This window comes from Bubalus bubalis, chromosome 1 (genome assembly GCF_019923935.1).
Source record: "Bubalus bubalis isolate 160015118507 breed Murrah chromosome 1, NDDB_SH_1, whole genome shotgun sequence".
Lineage (NCBI taxonomy): Eukaryota > Metazoa > Chordata > Mammalia > Artiodactyla > Bovidae > Bubalus > Bubalus bubalis.
The window spans coordinates 171,935,143-171,957,667 of record NC_059157.1 but is presented as its reverse complement, the minus strand read 5'-3'; the positions used below and the strand labels follow the sequence as shown (position 1 = coordinate 171,957,667).

General features: G+C 42.2%; 1 protein-coding gene and 1 long non-coding RNA gene across 2 annotated transcripts in view; both read left to right on the top strand.

Moving 5' to 3' along the window:
- Positions 1–11,945, top strand: part of ATP1B3 (ATPase Na+/K+ transporting subunit beta 3) — a 36,056-nt gene extending 24,111 nt beyond the window's left edge. Inside the window, exons 4-7 of the mRNA XM_006078028.4 lie at positions 2,019–2,203; positions 5,068–5,118; positions 9,288–9,374; positions 11,271–11,945. Coding sequence (XP_006078090.2) covers positions 2,019–2,203; positions 5,068–5,118; positions 9,288–9,374; positions 11,271–11,441 — 494 coding nt within the window. The 3' untranslated portion in view covers positions 11,442–11,945. The remainder of the gene's footprint in view (positions 1–2,018; positions 2,204–5,067; positions 5,119–9,287; positions 9,375–11,270) is intronic.
- Positions 11,946–15,244: 3,299 nt separating this feature from the next.
- On the top strand, positions 15,245–18,165 carry LOC123466046. The gene is made up of 2 exons (XR_006641300.1): positions 15,245–15,402; positions 15,447–18,165. It is a non-coding gene; the product is annotated as an uncharacterized LOC123466046 (long non-coding RNA).
- The last annotated feature ends 4,360 nt before the right edge of the window (positions 18,166–22,525 follow it).

Genomic DNA, 22,525 nt, shown 5'->3' with positions numbered 1-22,525 from the left:
GACTTGGGTCCTCCAGTTGAGGAAACTATTATTACTTGAAAATTTCCTCACCTCACTTTTCTGGTCCTCTTTCTAGAACTATTCTGTTAGTTGTTGGGTATTTGCTCTCTCATTTTCTTTTCTTATTTTATTATACTGGGGGGTTACTTTCAGATCTTTAATGTTCATCATCCCCCTTCCCTTTTTTTAAACTTTGAATTGTCATTGTTGTTCTTAGGGATGCGTTTCTCATGTTTAGAAGATAGAGTCTCCTGTTAAAGGATACGTTATCTTGGTTTTTTCCCCTATAAATACTAATTAGAACTTAACATTTTATCTAGTTCAGATGATCCCTTTCAGATGTCGTCCCCCCGCCGTTTACCTACACTTCTTTATGTCTTCCTTTAGGCTTTCCTTGAAAATGTGGGGTTCTTTGGTTGCTCTCTCTGAGAAGACCTTTCTGTGCTCCCATCATGCCCAGCATAGGGACATCTTCGTATTCTGACCATTTATCATCCAACTCTTTGCACTTACCTAGGTTTTGTGTAGAAGTGGAAGTTGGCATCATACGAAAATGATCCCTGATGAACTGTACCAACAGACTATATACAGGAGAGGCCCTTGGAGGCTACTGGTGTAGGCCTTGAATACTTTCTGCAGAATTGTGCCAGAAAAGTCAAAAAAGGAGTGATAAATGTCAGTGGCTCTTTTCTGTTGTAAAAGTTTACCCCATTCCCCCTTAACCCAATACCTAAGTCATTCTTGGCTTCTAAATTGGTACATGGTTCCAATGGTATCCTAATTTTTGGTAAATAAAAGAAGAAAGCAAAAATTTTGACCTTTTTTTTTTTTTTTAAAGGGGGAAAATCTGTACTCGATTACCCTGCTGAACCCCGGGGTCAGTCACTGCCCTGGGAACTAAGATCCCTCAAGCCTCATAGCATGACAAGCAGGCAAACAAACAAATTTAAATAAATAGTTAAAATTAACTAACTGGGCTTCCCCGGTAGCTCAGTGGTAAAAAATCCGCCTGCCAATGCAGGAGATGCAGGTTTGGTTCCTGGGTTAGGAAGATTCCCCTAGAGAAGGAAATAGCAACCCAGTCTTAATATTCTTGCTTGGAAAATCTCATGGCCAGAGGCGCCTGGTAGAGTCAGACATGACTTAGCAACTGAACGACAAAACTAAATGTGTTTACTTTGAAATTTTGGTTCCTGTTTTGGTTCAGCTCATTTTAGGTGGCGCTTTTTCTGGTACCAGTTATCCCCACGCACTGACCGTGAGGCGTTGTGATACCATGCCCTTACTGTTGATTAGTGAGTATCTTGCAGTAGCCTAAGCTCATTCAGGGCAGAGACCACAGCAGACCTGCTCACTGCTGTGCCACCTTTTTGTCTAACACTGTGCCACGTGCACAACAAACATTTGAAAATCACTAAGTTGTCTGCCTCTCCTTTCTTCCCCATTTCCAAGTTGTAACCATTTTGCTCCCGTCACTTTGAATCTATCTCCTTACCTCAACCTCTGCTGAAAACATCATTTGGTAAGCTAACATTACCTCACATGGACCCCTTTACTGATCAGCTCTGTTGCAGTCCGTTTAGAATATAGGTTGCTGTAGCTCCATGTATCTTTAGGCTCTTCGGTTATGATTTTATTGAGCAATGTCTTCCCCACTACGATATAAATAAGCTTCATAAGGGCGGCTGCCATGCCTTTTTATTTCCTCACCATTTTACCTTTTGGGCCAAGAACATCGAAAGCATTCAGATAATGTTGTAGCCATGGCTGGTGCCACCTAATGGTGACAAAAGAGATCCCTCTGTCATCCAGTTTGTATTGAAATTAAATAAACTGCAAAGCACTGGATAGCCGTTAGAAGTTAGAGGAACAGACTTAATGTTCTTGCCCTAAAATTTCCTGGTGCGTGGGCTGTTGTTTTTGTGTTTGAAGAATATTGTCCAAAGGGTGACACAGTTCTGGTTGTGTGTAATGTCCTTTTTGACTGATCTATTCACACATACATATTTCCTTTTTAGCATATGGCTTAGAAGAACAGAAGAATCTCACAGATTGTACCAATGGAACCTTTTTTGAGCAGAAGGGTCCAGAATACACAGCATGTCAGTTTCCTCTTGCCTTACTTGAAGCATGCAGTGGTGTGGATGATCCCACGTTTGGCTACCAAGAAGGAAAGCCTTGTATTCTTGTGAAAATGAACAGAGTATGTACAAAATTTGCTGCTGCTGCTTTTTTCTAATTTCCTATTAAGCTGACAACTGTTTATTCAGTGCTGTCTCATTTGGTGGTAGCTTATGTAAAAGGTTAGCAGTGATTTGTCCTTTGGAAAACAGAAGAAAACCATGGTGGGTTCATAAGTTAGTCGTAAATTAGGGAGAAACACAACTTCAGCTTTTCTCTTTTGGAGCTAGCTACACACACACACTTAAGTGTAGATCAGGGCTTCAGGCATCAGGTATTCTGGGGGTCGTGCCCACAGCATGGTGGTATTAATGTGCTGTGCTCATCTTCGCATCTGAACAGTAATGTAATTTAAAATCCCATGGCAGATCTGTGAACTTGCTCATTTAACTTTTTCTGAATAGCTTTACAGTACACAACTATGTAATTAATAGTAAAAATACAGATAAAATTGTATTAAAATGAGCCTATCCAGCATTATGCTATGTTGTCCAGAAGAAGTGCCTGAATTGTACAGCCACCAGCAAACCAAGAAGCTAATAATGTTCTCTATGTCTGAGTAATAGTTTCTTGGGGTCATTGTGCAAAAGGAAGATGCTTTCCTTGCATAATGAAGTGATCGCCCAACCCTGTGCCTTGCTACTGTCTAAATGTACTGCAGAGTTGTGTTCCAATCCAGGTAACCTGTTGAGACCTGCATGGTCTCTCCTAAAGAGTGAAATCATTCCTGGTCATTTATTCAGAGAATAGGCAGGTTCCTGAACAGGTGCAGACCTCTCGAGGTCTTGAGTATACACATCACTGAAGTCAGCATCCCTAATAAAACGGAAGCTTGAGTCTTCTGAAGCTGGCACTGCTAGATAAGGAGTTTCCCTTAGGGAAAGCCAGCTAGATGCTTAGGTGTCCAGACTGGCTTCCCTCCAGTCTACCCTTCCCTCCCTCTGTGGGTGATGACAGGTCTCTGATTGCCCCTTAGCACTGTAGGCATCATTCTGAAACATTGCCTGACACATGGTAGGCACTCAATGTTTTAGCAAGACTTAAGAATTAAGGTTAAAGTGGAGGTGAAACTAAAGGCAAGGTAGGTGGGCAGCAAGTGGGAGCAATGTGAACAGCTATTTGAAGGGGACCCCTACTTTCCCTAGAAGTGCTAGGGAGCTCGTACATACCACATACTGTTAATAAAGTAGAAGTGGGTTTTCATAGTCCACACAAGAAATGATCCTCATAGTCATCCATAGTTGATTGAAGGGACTGAATGGTCCCATCCTTAAAATGGGTATCGGTGGAGAATTGATTCTAGGACTGCTGAGGACATCAAAATCTGGGGATGTGCAAGTTCCTTCTATAAAGTGGTGCAGTGTTTGTGTATAACCTGTGCACATCCTCCTGTGTACTTAAAAGCATCTCTAGAGCATTTACATCTACACTTAATCAAGTGTAGATGCTGTGTAAAATAGTTGTCAACACACAGGAAATTTGAGTGTTGCTTTGGAACTTTCTGGAATTTTTTTGCTCAAATATTTCCAGTGTGTGATTGGTTGAATTCACAGGTGTGGAACCCGTGGATAGGAAGGGCAAACTGTAATGTGAAATCAGGTGATCCAGCTTTTAAGGTTGATTGCATTTATTCTCTTTAACAGGAATGCCTTTTGTAATCGTTGCCTCCTAGAAGTATCCTCGCAACACCTAGATTAATGGAACACTTGTTCCCAATAGAAAACCAAGAGAAGCAGCTCTGGTTCCTTCTCCCACGGCACAAAACTTCCAAATTTATTTTCTTTGCCAGTATGTCCACTGAATGATGAAGGTCTGAGACTATAGTTGCTGATGGAGGCAGAACTTGGCAGGCTTGACAGGAAGATATTATCAGGCAAATGGGGATCAGTACTGAGATGCTGCAACGAGTGTAGGTGGGCATCAAATCCCAGTATAGTTTGTTCCAGTCATTGCAAGGGCACAGATAGTTATTGCTCTTCAAATTATTATTTAGGCTGCAACACTACTTTTCTTTGGGGGAGAGTACTTACATTTTAAGGCATTCAGATTAAAATGCATATAAATTATAAACTAAAATGCATATAAATCCAAAATGTCAAAAATCCTCACAAAATACATGGATAAATATCTGATCATTCACACAGTTAGTTATTTCAACTACATACATGAAAGTAGCTTCATTACATAGAGCTAAATGGGCCCATCTTTAAAATGGGATTCATTCAGTGTATGTGTTTTAGAGATCTGATACAGTAGGATTCTGTAGAACCCTATGGAAACATGGTCAGGTGGTGACCTAACACATTTTCATGAAGAACAGTTACTTCTTATATTATGCCTTTGCAGTGCTTATTTGCGTTTGTGATGTCTTAATATAAATAATGAAATGTAAAGATTTCTATTATTTTAAGGGGAGCAAAGTACAATAATACTGTGTTTGAGTCGATTTTTTGATGACTGACTTAATTTTCTAAATTGCCCCAGTACTATAATGAGATAGATAATTGGTAAGATTATTATATTGAAAAGTCTATTCTGTTCCTCTAAAATAAAATCAAAAGGCAAATGTAAAAGGTGTTAAGGCAGTGGCTTCCCTCATAGCTCAGTTGGTAAAGAATCTGCCTGAAATGCAGGAGACCTGGGTCAGGAAGATCCACTGGAGAAGGAAATGGCAACTCACTCCAGTATTCTTGCCTGGAGAATCCCATGGACAAAGGAGCCTGGCAGGCTACAGTCCCTGGAATCGCAGAAGTCGGACATGAGTTGTCGACTAAAGAGAGAGAATGTTCATCTGAGCCTTCCCATCCCTTGTCCTCAGCAACAAAGGAGGAGGTTCTGTTGTATACAGTTGTGATGTTTCGATTAATCAATGTTTCTTTACCTTAGATAATTGGATTAAAGCCTCAAGGAGAACCAAGGATAGACTGTATTGGAAAGGTCAGTATTCAGAAAATAACTGAATTTCTGTTGAAGTTCTAGTGTATCTTAAAAATACTTTAAAAGTCTAATGAATTTAGTCATTTTTTTCCCTTCCCTGTCATATTTTAAAGTCCATTGTAGTGCCATTCTTAGAATAAACTCCTCCAGCCTCTGTTTGCTAATGATAATGCAAAAAGATTTATTTTCTTTGTACACTTGATATCACACTCTTTCCCTTTATATTTACATGTACCATATTTCATTGATTTTAAGATTCAATTTCTTTTTTCTACCTGAATAAAACTGAAATTGGGGTTGGCCTTATAATTGATAGTCTTAATAGTGTATAAAATTTTTTCTCTCTTAATAGTACATAAATTGGTGTACATCAGTGGCATCTGAGATTTAATGAAACTCGGTATCTTTTCCTTAAGGTAGAGGCATTATTTTGCTCTCTTATCCCTACTTTATTTTTTCCAGAGTGCTGTGCTATTTTCATTTCATGATTTCTTTTGTTTTCTCTCCATGCTGCAAAGTGCAACTAAGACAAATATATAAATGATGGGTAAGAGTTCTCAGGAGAAACTGTTAAGTTCTAAATTTAATTTTGTTACTGTGTAAAATAAAATATTAGCATTCCACCTCCAGTTAATAATGACAGAAGTGTCTTGATTGAAATGTTACATTGAAATCACTTCTGAAGTTGTTTGCCAAAGAAAACTGTAATCCCTTTTAATCATGAATGAATTTCTTATTTGGGCAGAAACTTGTTTGTGGTTCTCAAATCTGATCATGCCTCAGAACCACTTGGAGGGTCTTTTGGGTCCCAGTTCTGCAGGTTCTAACTCAGTAGGTCTGGGGTGACACCCCATAGTTTGCATTTCTAATTAAGTTTCCAGGTATTGGTGATGCTGCTGGTCTGGGACCCATACTTTGAGAACTCCTGCTTTAGAGTATTGATCTATTTTGAGTATTTATTCGTTGTTTAGAGTAGTATAAAAAGCCAGGAATTTTTGTGCTTTCTCATCTGGGTTGAAGTATGCATGTGTAACCATAGGCAACTTACTGCATCTCCTTATGCTGTAGTCAGCTCAGTAGGAAACTTGGATTAAAAATCAGAATCTCACTTAAAAACCAGATTCTGCATCTGAGGGGAGTTTTTCTTGGTATACAAATCCTTCTAAAAATATAGTGAGCCTCTACTCTACTGCCATCTCTTAAGACAGAAGAATACATTTCAGCTATGGGACAGATTTAGGAAATGTGTAACTCTGTGATCGCCTTTGCTTGCAAGTCTTTCCAAGAGAAGGTTCCTGAGGCCGGGTGTGAGCCCTCAGCCAGGCGGAAGTGCCGATTTTATGACAGTGTCCTGTGTTCAAGGGCGTTTACCTCTGAACATGAGCAGACCATGTAGATACACTTGAGCCAGTGAGTCTATGGGGCCAACACCACCATGAAAGGAGAATGAACACACATATGCAGGCCAGAAGGGCAAAAGCTTTCCACTCCTTTCCCAAGGTTTCATTTCTGTAAGCCTGTGGCCAGTATAAACAACTCTATGTAACTCTTCCCTTAGGGTTATAAATGGGTTTTTCTCCTTGTTTATCTGTTACGTTTCTTTTGCTTCTAGAATAGTTGGGAGAAATGTTAATGAAAAATTTTGGTCTGATGACTCAGGTTTCAGTTGCTGTCCCTTTTGGTTTGAAGAGTCGTGTGGAAAGTATGTAAACTAATCAAAATAGAGTTTTTGTTTTGTTTGTTGTGGAATATTTTTGTTTTTAGAAAAAAACACAGAATTGGAAGAAATGCTTATAAAATCTTGCATTACTCATACGCTAGTTACAAAGGAGTAACCAGGTGGCATACATACATTTTAGAGGTGTGGCTATGTGAACAGACGGAAACCTTTATTGCATATCATCATATTGCTGTTTTCCATTAGATTTGTCTATATCAAGTGTTCTTGGTGTAAATTCTTCAGTTGAATTACTTTTTATGTAGTATATTTCTTTTGTCTTATATTCTTAACTTTGATCTGCTTTAATTGCTTTTTATACAAGTTAAGAGTTCTGGAAACACTAAAACATTGATGATAGGACATGCTCTTAGAAGTGGCCTTTAATTTTAAAGAATGGTTCCTGCAAAAGATGTAATACTCATATTTATGTCATTAGTTTTTTAAATTCCCTTACAAAAATGAATCGTATTCTTTAAAGAAAATTTAGAAAAATACAGAAGGAAAAATTTTGGTAGATTTTTGCCCAGAGATAACCACTGCTTAGGACATTTGGTGTGTGTTCTTCAAATGATTTCCAAGTGATGGTGATACAGAATAAACAGAATGCATTCATTTTAAATCTTTATTTTGTTTTCAGTGGAATTTAGTGACTGCTAGTAGAAAACCATGACATGCAGCTTTACCCTAAAATTTATCATTGTTCAGATATACCTTTTATTGTTTCTTAATTTCTAAATGTTTATTTTCACTGAAGATATAAAATGCAAGTTTAAAAGTCTGCCAGCTTGATGGTGTTGATACAAACCAGTGGAGCAGTTCATTGAGCATGTGGCCATAACTGAGCCTCAGTTCCCCTCTGTGTAATTGCTCGCACACACGAAAGGGTTGTTAGGCCTAAACAAGGTAAATATAAATTGAGTGTCGTATCTGGCTGAACATACACACTGAAGAGCTCAATAAACTGTAACCCAAGGAAAACCTTTTACATTTTGGGGAACATCTCTGTGTTTTTAGGAATTAAGCTCATATACTAAGGTTAAACAAAAGTAAGTAATGTACAGAAACACATTAAAGTGACTTGTTTTCTCCTGTGTAAAATGTTATTTTAGATTTCATGTTTTTTAAATTAAGGAGTACAACATAAGATGGTATTTGAATAGTGGTTGAAAAAAGGCTTCTATACTTTTCTTAGCCTTGTTATTGCCTGTTCTTTTCACAATTTTTGTTCTGGATCATTAGAACTTGCCCCCTTTTTGGAGTGTCATCGAATTAGTCTTTGCTGCCTTGTCTATATTGATTATTCATGTGTTTCTCTCACCCCCCCACACACGTGCTACTTCACAGTGGTTCAGTGAAGCAAGCAGAGAGTAGGCGTTCCCTTAAGAGGAGATTCTTAGTTTTGCTATAGTGTTTCCTGTTTTCTTTCTCAAGCAGAGATTAGTTTATTCAAGTCTACTAAATTCAAACATTTAGTAATGTTTTATATACTGCTTTGTGACATTGCCACTGATTTTAATCATTTGATGTCTCTGTCATCTACTCAGTATATGTAAAGTTACAGTCATTAATACTGGACCTATTCAGAATGTGTTACATGAGAAATTTTGTGAATTAGTTATTTTTCAGGAAGAATACTAGGTTTGTGTTTTTATTGTGTATAAAAGTTTTTTTGAGGTATGATTGATTTATAATATTACATACGTTTTGGGTATACAACAGAATGATTCACAATTGTTGAATATTATACTCCGTTTATAGTTATTATAAAATATTGATTCTATTCCTTGTGCTTGTACAATTTATCTTTAAACCCGTGGAATATAATTGCAGCAGTCATATAACACCTTTAATTGACTTACATGTGCTCATAAAAGAATTCAAGGAAAATGTGATATTCAGATTGCATAAGAAGAATATTAGCTCAGAGTACTTTAAATTTTCCCTTGAGTTTTTTATCAGCTGCATAATCCATTCTACCTCTGACTACAGTTAACATAGTTGTTTTGGACCTGCTGTCTCCCAGGCTCGAGTGGCACATTCTGGGTTGTGGCAGCTATTGCTTCCCAGTCTGGAAATGCACAGTATTTTATTCATTTTAGAATTCATTGGTCCCAGGCCTACTGGTGCACTCCTGCTGTCCGTGGCTAGAGAACGGGTATTTGGTAGTTGGAACGCAGATAAGATTTTACAGACAGTGCATGAGTAGATCCAGCTATAAGTTAAAGGGACTATCATGGAAATAAATCAGGAAATCAGGATAATTTATGTCAGGGGGTTTAAATCAACATGAGTAAGTCTCTTTTCAAAAAATCCTCTTGTAGCAAATGCAGTTGAAACAGCATTGTAGTTTCTCCATACTGTTTATAATTGATATTGCTTTAATAAAAATATACTTTTAAAAACTATTTTTTGTGACCTAACAAAGAGTTTCTTTTGTTTTCAACTTTAGAGCGAAAGCACAGCATTTCTATCAACTTATCCTTCCAATGGAACGATAGATTTAAAATATTTTCCATATTATGGGAAAAAACTGCATGTGAGTATTTAGAAATAAGATCTTAAGTGGTTGAGACTCTTGGGAAACTGGCACATCTGTATTAAAATGTCAGTTGTCTGGGTCAGGTAGACATATGCCCTGTGTAATGTGTGCGTCATCTATTCTGGTTTTTAAATACATTGGTGATGGCAAATGGAGACTCCAGGTCTACAAGTGGAGCACAAAACGGAGGCAGATAAGTTAAAAGATGATTATTTTCAAAATAGCATTTTCTCTTTCGTGTGATAGAGTGTGCTTATTTAAAGAATATAGAAAAGTGGTTAAGTCATTACCCAGAGATAACTATTATTGTAGTGGAATTTCTTCTTCATTTTTTCTATAAGTGTATTTTTTTTATATATATATATGTATTATATATATATATATTTACCATTATACATATATAGTAGTAAACTTTTAATTTTATTTTGAAATAATTCTAAACTTAAGTGGCTTGCACCATACAGAGGATTCCTATTAACCTTTTACCCAACTTGCCTGTGTTGATGTTTCACATCATTTGTCTTATCAGTCTCCATGTGTGTTTTTCCCATGAACCCTTTGTCATAAGTTATGAACACAGTGTTTCTTTACACTAAATGCTCTTTACATTGAATTTCCTAAAAGTAAGGACATTATCATAATAACCATCATGTATTTAACAAAGGAAATCAGCTGAACTGTATTAATATCTGATCTACAGACCATGTTGAAATGTCACCAGTTGTTCCAGTAATGTTCTTTATTGCACAAGAAAGTGTTTTCCTGGTCCAGGTTGTTACATTCTTACATCTTTAGTTGCCTGTAACCTGCAACAGTTCCTCAATCTGTCTGCTTCATGCCCTTGAACTCTTCAAAAATGAGTGCAGGCCTTTTGGGGCTTACTTTGTGGCTTATGTTCCTCAGTTTGAGTTTATCTGATGTTTTTCATGGTTAAATGTAGGTTGTGCATTTTTGGCATGAATGCCTCAGAAGAAATGGTATGTCCTTTTCAGAATGGCATGTCAGGAGGGAAGTGGTATCAATATAGTCTCATAGATTGTTACATAATTCAGCTGTTAATACGTTATAATCATTTATTTTGGTGCTAAAACTCTCCCGCATTTGGCTGGTGGAGACTGGCTGTAGCTTCTGTGTCTTTTAGGCATGTTCCCTGGGTTCCTACAGCACTAACTTACTTTCTGGCATCACGAGGGGTCCAGGTTCATCTTGTGTTTTCCCTGCCTTGGCCCTGGAATTAGCCCTTAGTTCCTTTTAGTGAAGGCTTGTATTTAGAAACCACAGTGATGGCAAAACAGTTATATTTGCATCAAGTTAAACAGCAACCATAAGGATATTAGAAACCTAAGTAACATCAGTGAGGTAGTCTTCCGCATGTTTATCAAACATATTAATAGATAAATACATGTTCTTCTCAAACACCTGGAACTGTCACAAAAATGTATCATAAAAAATGCATCTTCAAGTTTCATAGGATAGACATATAGTAATACCTTGTGATCAAATACAGTAAAACTAAAAACTATTGAAATAAAAGTGCCCTTCCTAAAGAGGGAGGAGGTGGGGCCTCTCTATTAACTCTTGAGTAAAGAAGGAAACGTAAACCAAGTTTATAGAGTGTCTAAAAAATAATGAAACACAACATAATCACAATCTATGGAATACATTTAAAGCAGTGCTTAGAGGAAAATTCATAGTCATAAACACTTTGATCAGTAAAAAAAAAAGTAAAAGTGAATATTCAGTTAAGGAAAAAAAGAGGATAAAAAAATACATCTGATTAATAGGTTAAAATCTTGTTTGTTTTTTTAATTTTTAAAGACTAGGCAAGCTCCTAAAAAGTGTAGGTAAAGTTACTGCAGAATTTGAATTAATGTATTTTCCTCTATTTGCCAGGGGAACTACCTGCAGCCGCTAGTTGCCATCCAGGTCGGCTTTGGTAGTGATGCTGACGTAAGAGAAGTAATGGTTGAGTGCAAGATTGATGGATCACCCAACCTAAAAACCCAGAATGACCGTGACAAGTTTTTAGGACGAGTTGCATTCAAGATCACCATGCATGCATAGTAGGAGTTAGGATGTCTCTACAGAGTAAACGTTGTGTTGTCTGTCTTCATTTTGTATCAGCGGGACCTGCCATTCCAGAATTATGAGACCGCCTTGAGGAAAGGTGGAGTGGTACATGACACTGGGATAACATAATGTGCTTCCAGATAATAGTGGTCCATGTCCTTCGGAGTAACTGCCTGTTGCCTCTGCTGCCTTTTGAACCATGTACAGTCACCAGATGGGGACTGTGAACACCTGATTCTGAACATGTAGGTTGGGGGTCTTGTCCAATTTTTATGTGGTTTAATTGCCAAGTGTCTAAAGCTTAATGTGCTGTGCTATGTAAATATTTTATAGATTTAACACTGGTTAACTGTCATATTTTGATGCCAGCAAAATTTTAAGGGATAAAATGGTACCTGACCAACATCAAGTGACTTTATAGCTGCAAGAAATTCAGTGTGTGGAAAAGTTCTGTATGTGAAGAGGAAAAAGGAAAATAAAAGTGGATTTGAAAGGTTGGCTTGGATGTTTTGTAAAATTATTTTTTACATGCTGAATTAGTTTGTGGATCTTTTTGACTCGGAGCACAATCTTTTTGCTGAAAAACATGTAAAAACAAACAGAGATAGTGATGGGATTATTTTTAACACTGGAACTAAATCTTCTAAAGTAGTTAGATTGAAGTATTTTAGACCATAGATAAAAACAGCATTTTTAGGTTGGTCATTAGGAATACACACCTAAATTTTTATGAAATTAAATTCATAAGATTTAGATTGTGCAAGAGTTTGTGGGGTCTTATGACTGCTTTTATTTAGCTGACTGTGGAGTAGACTCTAATAAAAAATACAAATTGTGAAATATAAAAAACTTAGAACTTATTCAGAGCTTCAAACCAAACAATAGTTAAACTTCAGCATTGTTTGATTAGTGTTGTGAAACATTTCCTCCTTCAATCTGAGGTGTTTGGTATGATTCTTTGTCATAATGTGAGCTCCTTTCTCCTCACCAGGTGTGCTTCCCATATGATCTGTGGTTTTTTTATACCCTCCCCCCCTCTTTTTGTTACTTTTCTCCTTAAAAACCAAAGCTAGTATATTTGAGGCTTTGTTTGTGTTAGTGCATGCCAGGAAGAGCAGGGACGCACCCAGCGGGTTCAGGAGTGGCTCTCTGGAGAAAACCTGTGTGCTCTGGGTGGTCTCGACTGGCCAGGTGGGCCAGCAGCCTAAACACTTCAGTGGTTATCACTCAGCCCCATTGGGAGGTCTGCTTATTGCTCTGCCACTAACATCTTAGGATTACAGATTTTCATTGTAGAAGCCTCCTTTGCAACTGAAGAAAATGATTCTTGGAAACATTTTAAGAAATATTTATTTTTGGCCTGGCTGGGTCTTTGTTGTGCGGCTCTGCTCTAGTTGGAGAGAGTGGGGGCCACTCTCTAATTGTGTTGTGCAGGCTTCTCACTGTGGTGGCTTCTCGTTGCAGAGCACAGGCTCTAGGCACATGGGCTCAATAGTTGTGGCTCACAGGCCTGGTTACTCTGGCGCGTGGGATCTTCCTGAACCAGGAATCAAACTCGTGTCCCCTGCCCTGGCAGGCAGATTCTTAGCCATTGGACCACTGGGGAAGTCCCTGGAGTTGATAAACCAAACCTTTACTTTGATTTTCCTCTCAACCCTCTCTCTTAAGAGTATAAAACGAGGGGGTGGGCGCAGGAGTGGTGAACGGCAGACTGCAACTAGGATATTACTTTAGTCTGCTAAGTATGAACAGGTACTTAGCAGCTATCACTTAAATTTGTATTTTTGTATCTTTCAAAGTGTAGTGTGGGTAGAAATTTTGTTTTACGGAGCTTCAGTTCAGTTCAGTTCAGTTGCTCAGTCGTGTCTGACTCTTTGCAACCCCATGAATCACAGCACACCAGGCCTCCCTGTCCATCGCCAACTCCCAGAGTTTACCCAGACTCACGTCCATCGAGTCAGTGATACCATCTAGCCATCTCATCCTCTATCGTCCCCTTCTCCTCCTGCCCCCAATCCCTCCCAGCATCAGGGTCTTTTCCAATGAGTCAACTCTTCGCATGAGGTGGCCAAAGTATTGGAGTTTCAGCTTCAGCATCAGTCCTTCCAATGAACACCCAGGACTGATCTCCTTTAGGATGGACTGGTTGGCTCTTGCAGTCCAAGGGATTCTCAGGAGTCTTCTCCAACACCACAGTTCAAAAGCATCAATTCTTTGGCGCTCAGCTTTCTTCACAGTCCAACTCACATCCATACATGACCACTGGAAAAACCATAGGCTTGACTAGATGGACCTTTGTTGGCAAAGGTCTCTGCTTTTCAATATGCCATCTAGGTTGGTTATAACTTTCCTTCCAAGGAGTAAGCGTCTATTAATTTCCTGGCTGCAATCACCATCTGCAGTGATTTTGGGGCCCCTCAAATTAAAGTCTGACACTGTTTTCACTGTTGTCCCATCTATTTCCCATGAAGTGATGGGACCAGATGCCATGATCTTAGTTTTCTGAATGTTGAGCTTTAAGCCAACTTTTTCACTCTCCTCTTTCACTTTCATCAAGAGGCTCTTTCGTTCCTCTTCACTTTCTGCCCTAAGGGTGGTGTCATCTGCATATCTGAGGTTACTGATATTTCTCCCGGCAATCTTGATTCCAGCTTGTGCTTCTTCCAGCCCAGCGTTTCTCATGATGTACTCTGCATATAAGTTAAATAAAGGAGCTTAGGTAAAAGCAAGTACTTCTCAGAACATGTGATAAGACTTGAGATATCCAAAGTGGGTTGTGTGGGAGAGAAATTTTGGAGAGAAATAAAGGGGCATGGTCACATCTGTGCCTCCTTGGTTCAGGAGGTTGGCCATGGCTCAGCCCAACTGCCTGTGACCTTAGTTGACATACCCAACTTTTCCTAGCTCTGTTTCATATTGAAATTAGAGGTTAAACTTAACAGCTTCTTCACAGGCCTGTGGGCCAGGTAGTTTCCAGACTGAGGATAAAGAAATGAAGCACTGTGGTCTCTTGAAGAACTTAAACTGGGAAGGAGCAGGCTCTGAGATGATGGCAGGTACGTGCAAGGGAGTTGGGGAGGCCTAGGTCATTCACAGGTACCCCAAGACAGTCAGTGTGGGCAGGGGCTGGGTCTGTATGGAATGGATACAGAGGCTGACTAGGAATGAATGGAGCCCTGGACATGTGTTGAGTCTGCATTTTTGCTCCATTTCAGCGTTTTCTTAGAACTTCATGTGTATCTTGTTAACATGCAGATTCTGATTCCCTAGGAGACACTCTACACTGAGCAACCTCAATGATGCTTATTCACAGACCACAGTTTGACTAGCAGGGGACAAAGAACTAAAGACAGCTTTGCATCCTCAGCGGCTGAGTCTGGCACTAGTTTCATTACTGGATGGAGAAGATTAAATTGTCAGTTGACATTAACTTGTACTTAAAATTCAACAGGTATGTTATTAATACATTTCTAGCTAAAAGAAAATTATGGGTTAAGTTTCTAAGTTTCTTCAGATGTCCAAATTTGGGAGGTTTTTTTTTTTTTTTTTTTTTTTAATACTGTTGCTGCTAGTTTGCTTCAGTTATGTCCGACTCTGCAACCCCATAGACGGCAGCCCACCAGGCTCCTCTCTCCCTGGGATTCTCCAGGCAAGAATACTGGAGTGGGTTGCCATTTCCTTCTCCAATGCATGCATGCATGCTAAGTCGCTCCAGTCATGTCTGACTCTGTGCAACCCCATAGACGGCAGCCCACCAGGCTCCTCTGTCCACAGGGTTCTCCAGGCAAGAATACTAGAGTGGGTTGCCATTTCCTTCTCCAGGGGATCTTCCCAACCCAGGGATCCAACCTGCATCTCCTGTGTCTCCTGCATTGGCAGGCAGGTTCTTCACCACAGCGCCACCTGGGAAGCCCACACTATCATAGTTTCTCCATACATAGTATCTTTTAGTCAGGTTTTAGTCTGCTAAATTTTAAAATAAAATCATATTTTAGTCAGGTTTTAGTCTGCTAAATTTTAAAATAAAATCATATTTTAGTCAGGTTTTAGTCTGCTAAATTTTAAAATAAAATCATATTTTAGTCAGGTTTTCTGTCCCAGATACTTTCCCTATCCCCCATATGCATAGTTAGTCCTATAACTTAAGCCCCGTTCTCCTTTCTTAGTGGTTACTTTGCCCCCATGTGCAGCAGTGAGATAAGAAAGGTTGGTCTGTCCTCTTGGTGAAACCCAACAGGACTGCCCTATCACTAAAGGTACAGCCCTGTGAGGAGGACTTCCCAGATTCTGTATAGAATCTGATGGAAGAGAGAAATTCATGTAGAATCCACAATCCTTCATTGTGGAAGGAGGCGTAGGGGGAATTGAACTTAAATCTTGATTTGCATTGATCTTTGGTGCGGTCCTTACTCTTCTGAGCTGTGGTCCTCATTTTAATTGTAAAATGAAGCTGTTGCCACCCTTCAGGACTGTGAGGATTAAATGGGGAAATAGGCCATGCCAGCATGTGGTGGTGGCGTTCAGTCTCTCAGTGGTGTATGATTCTTTGCAACCCCAGGGATGGTAGCCCCTCAGGCTCCTCTGTCCGTGGAATTTTCCAAGCAAGAATACTGCAATGGGTTGCCATTTCCTCCTCCAGGGGATCTTCCCCACCCAGGGGTCAAACCTACGTCTCCTGCATTGCAGGTGGATTCTTTACCACTGAGCCACCAGGGAAGCCCACCAGCGTGTAGTAGTTGTTGACAGATGTTTGTTTCCGAGGACTTCCCCCTCCTCTTGAAGTTACGGGGTTTTCAGTAACTTGGGATAGTGTAACTACTGTGTTGCTGCTGCGTTGAAGGATTGTTTATTACTGAGAAAGTCTTGGTAAAGAAGGAGTTGAAAGTCTTTTTTGGGTGCCTATGATCCTGTGCAGTGGATTTGTATGGAGGGAGGGGTATACAAGTGAATTTGAAACTGTCAGTCCACGTGCATTTGAATTTCAAAGGGTTATTCTTGCTTTAATAAAGTCATCAAGTTGGCATTTAAAGAAGGCTGAACAGAATTTGCTATGTTGATATCAGAGTTTTCTAGCTCCCTTGCTCCCGCCCTGAAGGAGCTGTGTTTCGAGCAGTGGGTGAACAGTGGGTCTTCATGTGCGCCTCCCTGAGGCTGGCCGGAGGTTGACTGCTGCTCTAGGGAGGGAGCATCTGTTCGCAGGAGGGCTTCCTTCACCCCGGAAGTGACACAAGGAGATCAGGGTCTTCCTGAACAAACCAGTTTCCTCCCATACAGAACTTCTTATGAGTGATTTTGGGATTTGTGTTCAGAAGCATAGAGCAGTCTTTGACCCCTGTCACAAGTGGCAGGATTTGTCTGTTGAGGATGAGCTTACTTTTTAGAAACAGAATTCACTAGGGAGTCAAGACTGGTGAGAGCTGATATCTAAGAGTGAAAACCAAAGCAGAGCATGTCTCCTAGCCTGCTCTTCTAAGATTATTTGTGTGGTCTTGGGATAACTCAGAAGAGCCTTGATAGAATGAATTGGATCTGACTGGTGACCAAGCGGCTAGTGACAGACTATCATTAGTTGTGGGTTTGCTTGAAGACAGGCCCACTACCCACTCAGATATGAATCTGTTTGGATTGGAGGGAGTGCAGCTCTGCTGGTTACAAGAGACCCTGAGAAAACCAGGAGGCAGGGCTGCTGGCTCAGGTGAACTTGTGGTGCTGAGCTCCCAAAAGCCTTGTGCTGACACGGGAAGGGTCCCTTCTGTTCTGCAGGTCAGAGCCCCAGGTCTCTCAATGCCAGAGCCAAAGGAGAAGGGTGGGTGACATCAAGGGGCAGGCATGGGTACCACGTTTGTTTGTTTGTTTTTTGCATTAACCTCGTTCCTTATGATCTTCCTCTGGGTGGCTAAGAACAGCTGGGGGATGGTGTGGAAAGGATGGATTTCCTGCAGAATTATGTGCACCCTCAGATAAGAGCTCTGCTGGGGTGGGGAAGGAGTTGATGTGTTGAGACTATATGACAGGGTGGAGGGTGGCCAGTGATAACTGGAGTGACAACTAAGGGCCAGGGAGGAAGAGCCAAATGTGGCGTGGCAGGCAGAGGAGTTGACAGGGATGGCTGAAAATTCAGAGCACCTTCTGAGACCATTCATCCAGCTTGGCCTTGCTGTGGGTGAAACCACTGTGGTCACTGGCATTTGGGCCCCCATGACCTCCGCCAGGACCTGTGCTCCTGTTGCATCATGTGGCAGTAAGGACATTACAAATGAAATTAAGGATTTACTTATCAGTTGACTTTAAAATGAGATTATCCTGGATTTTCCAGAGGGCTCAAGGTAATCAGGGGAGCCTGAGGCAGAGGATGAGATGGTTGGATGGCATCACTGACTCAATGGACATGAGTTTGAGTAAATTCTGGGAGTTGGTGATAGATAGGCCTGGCGTGCTGCAGTCGTTGGGGTTGCAAAGAGTCAGACACGACTGAGTGACTGAACTGAACTGAACTGAGGCAGAAGTCAGGTCCCAAGTGTGAGAAGATATTGTTGCTCTCCTGATGAAGACGGCTGTGTGGAAATGGGAGAAGAAACTGAATTCTGGAAGCCAAGTTTTCTCAGTCCTCCAGAAGAGAGTTCAGCCCAGCCCACATTGTGCCTGCAGCCCTGTGAGCCCCCAAGACTGCTGACCACAGAAATGGAGACGGTAAATAAATGAGTATTATCTGAAGCCACTAAATTTGTGGTCATTTGTCATAGCTAATGGAAAGCTAAGATGGTCATTTTCTCAGTGAAGTTTGTATGCTCTAACCCAGTACTCCTCAAGCCTAGGGTGCATGTGATTCATCAAGGAATCCTGTTTAAAATGCATGTTCTGGACTTCCCTGGTGGTCCACTGGATAAGAATCCACCTGCCAAAGCAGGGGACGTGGGTTTGATCCCTGGTCCAGGAAGATACCACATGCCAGTGGGTCAGCTAAGCCCGTGCACCACAGCTACTGAGCCTGCACACCCTAGAGCCCATTCTCGGTAACAGGAGAAGCCCCCACTTGCCACAACTAGAGAGAGACCGTGTAGCAACAAAGACCCAGTACAACCTAAAAAATAAAATTATAAACTATTTTGATGCATCCATGTCTGGGGTGGGGCCTGAGAGTCTTCATTCCTGACATGCTCCCATCTGCTGCTCTAAGGAGCACCTTTGCCCACAAGGTCTTGTGCATCCTGGTCAGCGCACGGCCTGGAGTTCAGAGCCAGGGCAAAGGAGGGAGGGAGTGGACACTGAGTGGAGAAGGGCCTAGTATACATGTCATAGTGCTGTGGAACAGTATTCACAGAGACTGAAGTGGAGAGGAGCCCTATATTAGGAGCCCCTGGCTTTTATGTCTTGAGCTTCATGGCTGTGGTCCGTGGCATGCATGGCAGGCAGGACCTTGGTACGGGTGGGATGTTTCCATGTCCTTTGCTTTTTTCTGAGGCCTTAGAGGAGGACAAGAGCTGGCAGCTATTGGTGCTACCTTCCTGAGGTTTTCAGACTGATAGTGCCAGTATGACCTTTAGCCATGTCCTTGCCAGCACTCCCTTTCTCCCAGCTGAATAGAAGGTCAGCTTCTGGAGGCCACTGGCTTGATGATGAAGGGAACCCACCTCATCAACACACTCTGCAAAGTTGCTATCACTTAGAAGAAATAGTCATTCATTAAAAAAAGAAGAAATTTGGACTTGGCAGTTCAGTGGTCAAGACTCTGCACTTCTGAGGTAGAGGTTTGATCCCTGGTCGGGGAACTAAGATCCCACATGCTGCAAGGCACAGCTTATAAAGTTTTAAAAATTTTAAAAATGTTTTAAATGTGTATCAGGCAGTATACTAGGATCTTGGGACACATAGGGGATCAAAACAAGATCCCCGTCCTCGTGGAGCTCACAGCCTAGCAACTACAGCAAGGCTGAAACTGCTGCTGGTAGGCTCTGTGTGGGTGGCTGCGATTGCTGCTCTTGCAGGAGGCGGTGGCCTCTGGCCGGGGTGGGCTGCCCCCCCTGCTATGCCTGCCTTCTGCCCCCAGCCAGCGCTCACCAGGTCTGGGGAGCCTCTTCTGAGGAGACACGTTGAAACTGACTTTAAACGGCTTTAAGTTAGGATCTACCCAGAAGGATGGCTGTAACCACACCTGCAGACCCAGTCTTCCAAATACTCGCTTTTTATAAATGCTTTGAGACAAAGGATTGTAGAAGTCTCTGTCAGATCCTTAACTCCAGTGGACAAGAAATTTAGCAGGTATAGCGGGTGCAGAATTCCAAAATCTCTCTTAATTGGGAAAGAATAATGTGATATTTGTAAGTATGTTTGTTGCAAGTATAAGAAACACATGTTAGCATTTAAATGTAGTGCAAGGGCTCCTGAAAGCCTCCTCTCTGGTCCTTAGTCTATCATTGGGGTTCCTCAGAGAAGCAGCTGTTTTTAAAGAGTGTCCCAGAATCCATCCCAGAAAGTTAATGAGGCACCCCAAGTAAAATGACTTCCCAGCAGACCCCAAGGATCAGCCAGATTTGGGGTGCCCCAGACCTCTGTGACAGCCTTACTGGAAGAACCCCAACTAGTCAACTCTGTTGATAGTGCAGACGCAAACAGCAGTGCGTTTTTCTCTGCAGTCTGGATGGTGTCTTTTCCACAGAGCCTTCTGATTAGGGTGGGCAGAGGAGCGCAGCCTGTCCTCTGGGCTGTTGCAGATACACCCAGTTGGGTCTTTCTAGACTCTTTTCCCTTATTAGATTATTAGATTATTAGAAAATATTGAGTGCTAAACAGTAGGTTCTTAAGTTGTTTACCTATTTTATACATGGTAGCAGGTGAGTCTTTTTATTTTAAACATATATTTATTTGGCTTCACTGAGCCATGTGAGATCTTTAGTTGCGGCATGTGGGATCTAGTTCCCTGACCAGGGATGGGACATGAGCACTCTGTACTGGGAGCTCGGAGTTTTAGCCACTGAACCAGCATGCAAGTCCCAGCTGTCTTTTCGATGCTGCCTGGCGCGCTTTCCGCTTTACTCCATGTGTCGCCATTTCTGTGAATCCTGTAGTTACAGGGCTTCTGAAGTAGCAGCTCCTGAGGCTGCACTCAGTCTCTTGCTGGCCCGACTGTCCCCTGCCAGGAACGTGCCTCTGTCCACGGCAGTCCTGCCTCGGGGTCGTGCGGCTCCGCACTTGCCCTCTCTGTTCTCAGGGCTGTCTGGGCAGTGGCTCTTTGCTGGTCAGTGCCTGTCTGTCTTGTTTAGACCTGGTTATTTGTGCTGTTTCATGACACCGAAGCATCAAGTCTGTGAAATATGTATCTTTTCTCATCAGTGATTGTTGGACAACCCCCCCCACCACCACCACCGCCCACCGCGCCACCCTTCCCCAGGCCAGGAACCTACCCTCTGTGGGCCTCTAGTCTCTTGCCCTCCTACCTGGGGCTGCCTGTGACATCCCACCCTCCGAGGCCCCTGTGCCTGTCGTGCTGACTTCTGGCCCTCACTTTGCCCCAGTTCCTGAGGGATGTTGCTCAGAATTTAACATTCCTGCCCCGGGGCGAGGCACGTTCCCATCCTAGTTTCCCTGAAGTGCCTGGGAGGCGCTGAGAGGGCACAGAGGAGGCTGCTGTTCAGTGAGGATGAGAAAAGTCCAACCGGGGACTTGGTTTTAGTGGCGTTCCACTGGAGATCCAGGTCTTTGCTCAGACCTGCCCTCCCATACTGAAAAGCATGCCTGTTTTTGTTAAGCACCCAGTCCTCCACCACTGTGCACCCAAAACAGTGTTGCTCCAGAATGCAAATGTTTGCTTATAAGAAATTCTTCAGCAGGGCTGCTCCAGGTAAGAGGGGGTGTCCATGGTCTCTGCCTGCACTGACCCATCTCTGCCTGGCCACATCCCAGCTCCTGGGTGTTGCCCACCTCAGGCCATGTAGTCCAGGCGAGGCTGCCACACCAGCCAGTTTGCAGGGGTGAGGAGTTGCCTGAGCCAAACTCATCTGCATGGTCTTTGCAGCCCCACGAGTTGGTGTTGGGATAGCATGGTCCCAGGCTGGTCCAAGAAGTGTGAACCCCAAGACACAGGTCAGAAGCACTGACCTGGGCTGGAGGCCTGGGGGTACTGAGGAGTCCAGCAGCTGCTGGGGACCATCTGGCCACCATCTGGGGAGAACTTGCCTGAGAAAAGAACCCACAGGGTCAAGAGATGGGCGGGGAAGCAAACAGGAGACTTTTGGGCACAGCCATGCCACCTTCAGACATTGCCTGCTGGGGACCCCGCTTCCAAAAGATGCTGCCTTCCCTCGGAGAGGCTGGGGCAGGAGAGAGGGGCTTTGCTGTAGGAATTAGTCTTTCTTTCCTTTGCCACTGTCCCAACTTGCTGCACAGACCTCAAAACCACATTTTCATTCACAGGAAGACCCAGAGAACTGACCACCCATACCCTCACCCCCAACCACCTCTGAGCCAAGAAGTGACAGACAGCCCATTTGACCTGGATTTCTTGGTGTGAAATGTAAGCTTACACTTACTAGAATGGAAAAGACTGCCTTGAAGGGGCCTGGAGTGGCTCTCACTGATCCTTAGGAGTACAACCTGGAGCTTGGCAGCTCACCTTCAATCCTGGCTCTGCCCCTCGCTTGAGCTGTGTGACCTTGGACAGTAACTTCTCGGTTTCTCAGCTTTGTTTGTAAACTAAAACAGTATTAGAAGAATGCCTGGCAATTAGTGCCCAATGCCGTAGCTACTTAATACTGGTTTCTTTTCTTTTTTCTGGCCAAATTTCATGGTTTTAGTAACAAGCACACAGTGTGCACAGAAGCTGTCTGTTCGTTTTCTTTGGTGCGGAGCCTGGCGTGGACATTGGTGGCCAGCTGGGCTGCGGTCTCCATGATGGCTTGGCGGTTCTTGGAGGAGACGTGAGCAGTCTTGAGCACCGTGAGGTTTGCTGCCCATCAGCAGCATTTCAGGCTCTTTGATGTTGGGTATCAAGATCTGGCCCTTGAATCTCTCATGCACCCTGTTATCTGTGCCAGTTCTGTTTCAGTTTTAAAAAAAGTTTTTTTAAAATTTATTTGGCTGCC